General features: G+C 41.5%; 1 protein-coding gene across 1 annotated transcript in view; it reads right to left on the bottom strand.

Moving 5' to 3' along the window:
* Positions 1–7233: 7233 nt before the first annotated feature.
* CNKSR3 (CNKSR family member 3) overlaps positions 7234–9449 on the bottom strand; it is a gene marked incomplete at its 5' end in the record, with an annotated part of 20129 nt that continues 17913 nt past the window's right edge. The window contains one exon of the mRNA XM_010151719.1: positions 7234–7837. Coding sequence (XP_010150021.1) covers positions 7539–7837 — 299 coding nt within the window. The remainder of the gene's footprint in view (positions 7838–9449) is intronic.

Below are 9449 nucleotides of genomic sequence, written 5' to 3'. Positions count from 1 at the left end.
GGATAATCTTTAAAATAGGGTTACTATTTTAAACTGCTGCTGCAGCAGCATAGGCAGTGGAATTTGGTGAAATTATATATTGACAGAAGCTCGACTGCTTTTGTCATGCATTTCACAGCTGAAGTGCCATTGCATGGAACTATATATAACTACTTTGAGTGACTGTCCCTGTTTCACACTACAGCACCACACAAACCTAGCAAGAGAAACAAATGGACATTTATGCCTGCACCGTTTTCTCCGCAGTTACTGCTATATTGCTGAAAGGGTGTTCAACACAGACCACTACATTCAGCTCAGCCTGGCCTATATTGCTGAAAGGGTGTTCAACACAACACAGACTACTACATTCAGCTCAGCCTGGCCCCTCTTTATTCATCCTCCAAACTGATTCTTTGTGGAGTCTGCTTCCTGCATTTAAGATGATGGCTCTCTCCGAGAGCTCTTGTCCATTATAAAACCTTACAGCCTCTAAGAGAACAAAAGTGTTTCCACACAATGGCCACAAAGAGCATGTGCTCCATAAGCACAGCATGTGCAAAGGACAACTTGGAGTGAAGAGAAGCAGGCACAGCTGTACAGCATGACAAAGTCAGATTGCAGTCTTCCAGTACCTGAAGGGGCTACAAGGAAGCTGGTGGGGGACTTTTTACAAGGGCCTGTAGTGACAGGACAAGGGGTGACGAGTTTAAATTGAAAGTGGGGAGGTTTAGATTAGATATCAGGATGAAGTTCTTCCCAGAGAGGTTGGTGAAGCACTGGAACAAGTTGCCCAGAGAAGCTGTGGATGCCCCATCCCTGGCTGTCTTCAAGGCCAGGCTGGATGAGGCTTTGAGCAACCTGGTCTAGTGGAAGGTGTCCCTGCCCATGGCAGGGGGGTTGGAACTAGATGGTCTTTAAGGGCCCTTCCAACCCAAACCATTCTATGATTCTACTCGGAAGGACCCAATGCTTCTTTCCAGTTGGGCATGAGCATTTCTAACTCACACTCTGAGATGGTGCACTAGAATGCATGGTGGAAGTCAGGGTAAGAACTTGGGTAAGTGCAGAAATTGCAAGCAAAAGCTAGCACCCACCCTCCTCCAAGATATCAATCCTGCTGGCAAAGGCAGTTCTGAGAATTCATGCACACAACGCTCAAATCATGTGTAAGAGACACCAAAAATTGACTGATGAATGCTGAAAAGTCTACAGAAAATGTTTGAGCTGAATATATTATTGAGGTCCAAGTTGAAGGCTGACGAGGGGTTTAACTTGATCTATTCAGGACATGGTTGCAGGTATAGAGCAGTTTGTGAAGACTGACTGCTGGCAACATGTGACAAAACAGGACATAGGATTTGGACAAAAAGTTTATATTCATAAAAAGAAAATTCTTATCCTCTCCAACTATAAAGCTATTCAACTTCACCATCTGTTTCCTGGTTTGGCTAAGTTTTAGATTCTTTTTTTCCCCCCCCCTTTCTGTTCAATGAGCAACCAGCTTACGGAGTATGCTGTTTTTAAAACAAGTCGTGCTTAAGAGGAAGAAAGGATTACTAGCTCATTGATTAGTATAAAATTAGTGTAATACAGTACTGCACCCACTTCATGATCATCCAGAATTCAAACACTAATTAATTTCATTATCCATAATACTAGAAGAAACACATTGCTTGAAGAATTGTCCTGAACTCTGTCTCTACAAGCTCTTAGTATCCATTTTAATAACTTACTTCCTCTTGCACATTAGTATCTAGAACAATATTGTCTTACATAACCATTGCAAAGGAACACCCAAGGTATCGCCTTGCAAATATGCTAGACTAAAAAGGAAGCCTGCTCAATATTTGAAGTGCACATTCCTAAAACCTCACTATACATATCTGCAAAAGTACCAAATATTAGTTTTCATTTTTGTGGGGTTTATAACCTTCTCTGATGAACTGTATTGTTTTGTCACCATGATAGAGTACTCAGAGTAAAGTATTGTGGAGTACTGTACCATGGCAGGATATCTGGATGCATGTGTTTTACTCATTAGGGAAGTCAACCTAAGCAAGTTTTTGTTCTAACAGGCACATGCACCTTCAACACCAACAGATGAACATAACAGCAGTTTCTAAGTTGTTACCTACATTTTTCAGATTAAGACAGAAAGATATCACCTGGTTTATTCCTAGCTGTGTCTTTTTCCCCACCCCTCTCCCCAAGAAAATACGTATAGGGCACCCCCTATATTCACCATACACATTAAGTTAAGCAATCAACATCCTCCAAATTTAACCTTTTGGACAACGAAAGTGCACTAGTCCTTGGGAGTTCACTTTCAGATGTTGCTAGCTTTTCAGTTAGCATGGCAAGTACAAAGAGGAACAGCAGAAGAGATGGGCAGGAGAAATTATTCCACAAACACAGAACAGATTTCACCCTCTGAGATTGAAATGCAAAAAGGAATGATCTGAAAAAGTTTAATTTGTAACACTTCTCCATACACTAGCACTTCTAACAGGAGCTGTTAATGTAAAGAAGAAAAATAACTAACACTTGGGAGCATTGTGACAGACACTGCTAGGGGTCTTTCCCTGCATTTTAAACCATTCTCTAAACCAACAGCAGCACTTCTCCCAAACAGTAACGATAGTGCTGAATGATGCGTGCCACGACGCTATTTGCTAAATATCAGCTGTTTAATTTTGCATGTTGTGCACAGATATAAGGAAAGCTGGGGTTTTCGATCTCTCCTCTTTGCTAGGGAAGAGGGGACATGTGGGGAACAAACCATCTAAAGTGCAAGCGCTTCTCACAGAACAGTGTAACAGCTGCTCTTAAAAGATCTGCTTTCTACCAGTTCCTTACAACTTCTCTTCCTAAAACACTACACTGGTAGGAGGGTACTTACATTTGACCCCTCATTTGGTGTTCATGCAGTGAGGGACTTCCAATGCTTCTTCAAAACAAAGTGAAGGACTGGATTAGCTACTGCTACACATCTGCAGCAGCTCATTCAACTGACTGCTTATCACTCAGTGGCAGCAGCATGCTTGTTCCTTACCCAACACGAGGCCTGATCAGAGCCCGACTCCCTGACCTACTCCTTCAGTGCTCTTGAAAAGACCTTTCTAATAATGCTTATTATCATTTTATAAAAACACGAAAAACATACAGTAAGAGCTACATGCTTCCTTCTTTGGTAAAGAAATCATTTGGACATTATTTGTACATACCTGGGCCAAAACACAACTTTGCTTAGTGGTGACCTCTCAGAGCCACATACCACCACTCCACATGGCAAGAGGCTCCACAGGATGGAGGAGAGAAGCTTTGGTGTGACATACACGTAGACAAAGCAGCTGCCAGAAAGTCCTTGAGGAGATACATGGTCCTTTCTGCTAGTTTTGGCCACATAAGGTTCCTTCTGCTGGTGTAGGCCATAGTGGTTAGTATTGATCAGAGAATGGCTAGGGAGCAGTGGTCATCCCTCAAAACACCTGTGCTGCAGGTGGCTATGGACTTACAGCGTTTCCTGAGTTCTTCAGACCTTCTCCCCTCTCAATGCAAGAAGAGAGAGGACAGCTAACTTCCACTTGAATTTTATATAACTTATGAACATGTCTCTCCCATAGATATCCCCTTATTTTCCTTCCTTTCTCTTGGGAAAAGGGAGAAAGTGGGTCAATTAAAACTAATTTTCACTTTCAATCAAGATTTCTAGAGTGGATGATCAGTGCTCATCCACAAAGCCCAGCAACAGTTGATCAAAACTTACATTAGAGAATAATCTTGCAGCCCATACGTTAACAGCTACCCCTGTGTAGCAAGATAAGATTAGGTCTTTAAAAAGAAGCAGACATTTGGAAGGTCAAGTTACAAGTCAGAGCACTATATAGGCAAAGGAAAAGGGGTCTGGTGTTTAATTCACCTTACTAAGTGCTTCGTTACAACTATTTTGTTGTTCTTTTTTTAAGTTTCTTTAATACATTTGGGTTTTGGTAATCAGTGTCACCAGCAGAGGAAGCAAAAGGTTATATCTTATAGAGTCTGCTCCTGTAGGTCTTTCAACTGCACTTACCTCCTCATGTTTCACAAGCAGAGATACAGCCAAATTTTAGGTCAGAGTGTTAAAACCGCTTGTTCCCGTAAATCACTGAATTAAAGAGTCATGAGAGGTAGAGGGGTGGGGGAAGAGCGAATGTATCCAATGCCTACAGTTCCTACTGCAACCCAAAATAGCCTATGTGTTAATATTGAGAATAGCTATTGGAGCTCTTCTTCCTGGTAGTCAGAAACTGAGGGGGGGGAAACAAAACACCTCTGCTGACGCAAATAAAATGCCAGCTTCCCAGAGAAAGACTCCTGCATACCATATATCACACAAAAGTTTGCAGCATAGTAAGCAGTAGTTGCAAACCAGAGTATCAAGAAGTCTAGGTACCTTACTAGAGCACGCTTAAGTTCACAGTAGTAAGGATGCGGCTTATGCAACAAACGGGTATACCATGTTCTGCTACATTTGTTATACATACACTCCAATGGCAAAAAATCCATCAATAATGATGGATCAAGTCCAAGAGGAGCAAAACCACCCCAGCATTATTTGTCTCTTTGATTGAGAAACCATATATGACTATTTTCAATGATCTTGACTAATTTACAGTGGAAACTCAGCTGCACTAGATGAAGTACTGTCAGCAAGGCAAGGGAGGTGATCCTTTTCCTCTGCTCAGTGCTGGTGAGGCCACACCTGGGGTAGCATACCCACTTCTGGGGTCTCCAGTACAAGAGAAACATGGACCTACTGGAGAGAATTCAATGAAGAGACACCAGGATGATGATGGGAATGGAGCAGGTCTATGAGAAAAGGCTGAGAGAGCTGGGACTGTTCTGCCTGGAGCAGAGCACTCAGGGGGATCTTATTGATGTGTATAAATACCTGAATGAAGGGTACAAAGAAGACTCTTTTCAGTGGTGCCCAGTGCCAGGACCAGAGGCAACGGGCACAAACTGAAACACAGGAGGTTCACTCTGAACATGTTTTTCACTGTGAGGGTGACTGAACACTGGCTCAGATTGCCCAGGGGTGGGGAGTCACCATCCTTGTGAAGTTGCAAGGGGGTTGGACCAGATGATCTCCAGAGGCCCCTGCCAAGTTCTGCCATTCTGTGATTGTGTGAAACTGCAGTACCACTCCTGCTAGTTTCCAGAGAAGTAATGCTGTTTCCCCTGCTCACATGAGCCTGGCAACTCTTTCCATGGACAATCAGCTATTGGATATCCTTATGACCAAAGGTCAATTTCAGTACTTTAACACAGTATTGTTAGGATTTGTTAGCATGGAAAAAATGGAAACGGAGAAGACATTGGTTTGGTTGGGGCTTTTTGGGGGTGCAAAACTTAGCTTGCGTTTAGGCAATAAGACAGATTTTGAAAAGTGTCATTCTGCCTAAATGCTTACAAATTCCTCTTTCCTCACAGCTGCCATGATTTAAAGCTACTTGTTAAATTAGGGCAAGCATGTGTCAATATTCTTAGATCAAACTTTGAGAACCTCACTGAACAAAGGAAGCAAACTTCTCAGTGACTTAAAAATGTGCCCAGGTACAACCCAAAGAAGCAGAGTACATCCAGAATTTCTTCTACACCAAAATGCACGATGCTTCCCCATTCATTTTTAAATCATGGAAAACAGGATATTAAAAGATGAGCAAAAGTTCCATTTTAAAGCTTTGTTTACACAACAGCTCTGACTTTAATCCACTTTGATAACTGTGATTTAATTTAAAACAGGTCAGTCAGTTTGAGGCTGGATTATACTACATACCAGTGCCTACAACATGGCAGTTTCAGCCCTCTCCTCAGAGGCAGGGCCAAACTGGTCTAGGATTCCACTGTACCGCAGCTGTGTTTGGCCACGTCTCTAGAACAAAATGCCATCTTGGGGGGTGGAGGGGAGCAGGGTGTGCGCGAAGATTGGCAAAAGACAGCCATATTTCAATCTCTTTTGATCAGAAAGGTCCAAACCAGTCTCCACCTGAATCACAATCAAATGTAATTGAGAACTGAATTTAACTCCCTGTCTTCTGGAGGGCTGTAGCACAACTCCATCAACTTGTCGCAGCAATACCATGGTGGTTTAGAATTATGAACAGAATTATGGTGGTTTTAACAATCATGTTACCGCATACGGTTCCTGCCCCAGTCCAAAGTACAAACTAGAGTTTAACCTCCCTCTTTCTCCACCAGTTATTAGATACAAATTACTCTTTTCTTCAGCAAGACCGAAGGAGTAAAGGCTGTTGGCAATGCATCATCTACAAAAATAGTCTTATAATTAGTAGGGAATACAAAAGACTTTTTCAGTTGACTAATCTGTGCCCAGTACCGTAGAGAGGAAGGTACAAACTGTATCTGTAAGAGTAAAAAATATATGCAAACTATATTTAACATTTAAATTACTTTGAACACAACCGTGTGCATACCAACAATCTTATGTACATTCAGTTTTAAACAATACCTCTTTAATATCCTCTTATTTGTTAAAGAAGTTTTATTTTCCTCCCAAAATACCCAATGCTGCTTTAAAATTCTTCAGGGGGGAAAATTTGAGCTATATAGAAAATAGCAAGGTGTCTTACAATTGTAATGTATCATAACACATATTTTTCATAAGAACAACACATCATTCAAAAACTGAACCATTGTAAAAGTTCTCATAAGTCCAACAGGACTGTCTTTAAAAGCTTACTTTGGTTAACAGTGAATCATTCTTAAACAATTAAGGAAAAAATATATATTCTTTTACCACCTCTACAGATGCATTTCCATGGCATATTGTAGCAATCCACTTATCTTTACAGATGAGCACTGCAGCTGTTCAGTGCTCTTTATTTGTACTGTGATTTCAATAACATGGATTACACATCAGGTTGGATTGATTTATAATTAAATTAGTCCAACTTCCTAAGATCTCTGGATAAGACAACTCTCCCTTAGACTTCCTAAGACCTCTGGATATCAGAGAAACAATGGCAACACTACCTCTTCTTCCTCGCAGGGTTGATCTCATGCAGTGCTTGCAATAGCATCACTAAGTTGCATGAAATTGCTGTTTCCCTGCTTGTTTCCTGGTCAGGAGAGGAACACAAATTTGCTGAGCTCTGACACCCGTACATGCTCTGACACCCAGCTAGTCACACCATCCTCTCAGCATTCAGACAACAAGAGCCACTGGACTTCATAGTAACGCAATGATTTCCTCTGAGCCATTACGCAGATTTCAGGTCACGTGTGGCCTCTACATCAGTGAAATTTTTATTCGTTTCCAAGGAAATAAATGCCCTCAGCTTCTGGCCAGAAAGAGGAACTTGAGCTTTATCTTTCCTCTCTCCTTGCACTACAAAACCCCCTCATTCATCAAAACAAGTCACAAACAAAAGGCAAAAATGTAAGATTCTCCAGGAAAAGAACACTGTGTTAGTCACTACGCATCAGTTAAGCTGAAAAGTAGAGAAGTCTGACTGATGAGCAAAGGCACTTCGTAACAGTCCTGTGAACAATAGTCAATGTGTCAACAATTTCAGTCTCGTGATCCAACTGACCAGCAGCGAGGGCTCTGTGGAGGAAGATTTTGTGGACGATGTAACAGAGGATTTTTTAGCACCTTCCTCTTGAAAAGGAATTGTTGCACTGTTGTGGAGGTCTGTATTCATAAAACACCTGCTGCCTCGAATATAATCTGTTCCCCTCACTAACTGTTTGTCAGACACTGGCCTTGAGAGGGGGTGTTGTGTGCCGGGGCTTTCTTCAATGATTGGGGGTATCCTTTCGTTACTGAAGTACCTGCAGAGGACATCTTCACCTGTGTGAACAGGAGGGGGGGAAAACCAATTACTGTTGGCTTCAAAACGTTTAATTAGCATTTTCTATTTTTAGAAAAATATTCCAGTTGCATTTCAAATTACCCAGATTTTGGTTACCGTTCATAACACACCTGGACATAAGCAGCTGTTGATAGCTTTTTCAGTCTTTAATATTTTTTTAAGCAACACAGAACAAGGAAAAAATTTACAGAGGATACTGTTTGACCATTAAATCTCAGATTCACACACCCCAAAACTGCTAGTTCAGACTACCTTCATGCAAACAATTATAATGCGCAAGACCTAACAAACCTCATAATGTGTCATTCAGGATGCTGATACACCAGAGCCGAATACACGTTTATCTGGATGTAACTCGTGACTAATTAAAAATCGCAGAATCACTAAGGTTGGAGAAGACCTATAAGATCATCTAGTCCAACCATTAACCCAGCACTACTATACCCACTAGACCATGTCCTCAAGCACCATGTCCACACGTTCCTTAAACAACTCCAGGAATGGTGACTCCACCGCTTCCCTAGGCAGCCTGTTCCAATGCCTGACCACTCTTTCAGTAAAGTTTTTCCTAATATCTAATCTAAACGTCCCCTGATGCAACTTGAGGCCATTTCCTCTTGTCCAGTTACCTGGGAGAACAGACCAGCACCAACAAAAAAAAGCTACAAATATTCTTCTGCATAACAGACATTAAATGTGCAGATAAAGATGTAAGCACTTCCCTGGATTTGATCATCCATTTGTGATGCTTTCTCTGGTTTTAGTCTTCCCTAGACACCTGGCCATGGCTGCTGCTAGAGATACCCTACCGGGCTAGACAGGCCTTTGCTCTGACCCAACACAGCTGACATACAAGCCTGCAGCACTTCACTACATTTCAAGGGTTAAAAAAAGCAAACAAAACCAAAAGCAAAACCAAACAAAAAAGCATGCACACAAACAGCCCTGCCACCTAGTGATCATTCTGTTAGACTTGTTACTTAGCCTGTTTCTAATATCCCTCCATGTCACTGCTTCTTGTCATCAGCTTCAATTTTGGATTCAAGTAATATAGTTCAGCTTCTATTTTCCCCTAGAATTACTCATTAGCTTTCATAACTGATCAAGAATAAACTAGTCATCCTTTCTTATTTCCCATTTTAACAGTACTCAGAGTCTCTCAGATGGCAAAAGTGGGGAGGGAGAGGAAGACAGTGGGGAAAGAAAAATAGCCACACAGTCTGAACCCCAACACCACTAGCTTCCTTCTCTCTCCCTTTCTGTGACATATGCAGAATATGTTTGTTTTCTAACAACAGTCACTGCAAAAGCCACTCCTAAAATGCTCTACAGTTTAGTTTTGAAAACAACCTGGCTTCTACAGACTCCACAGTGACCTAAACAAACAGAAAGACTTATAAAAAAAAAATCCCAGCTTTATGATCAATATTAAATGGGGGGGGTGGGGGTGGGGATAAGAGCAAAATTATAAATGTGTGTTATAAAGAGACAAGTATAGATCTTCCCTCCCCATTTTAGTCAACTTCTAATGCTCACAAGAATTCTAAAACTGAACAACAAAAGTTTGAGCCCCAACACTGAACAGCCTCA

Source organism: Eurypyga helias, unplaced genomic scaffold (genome assembly GCF_000690775.1).
Source record: "Eurypyga helias isolate BGI_N326 unplaced genomic scaffold, ASM69077v1 scaffold3275, whole genome shotgun sequence".
NCBI lineage: Eukaryota > Metazoa > Chordata > Aves > Eurypygiformes > Eurypygidae > Eurypyga > Eurypyga helias.
Note: the sequence above shows the minus strand (reverse complement) of the source record. Positions and strands in the feature narration are given on the sequence as shown.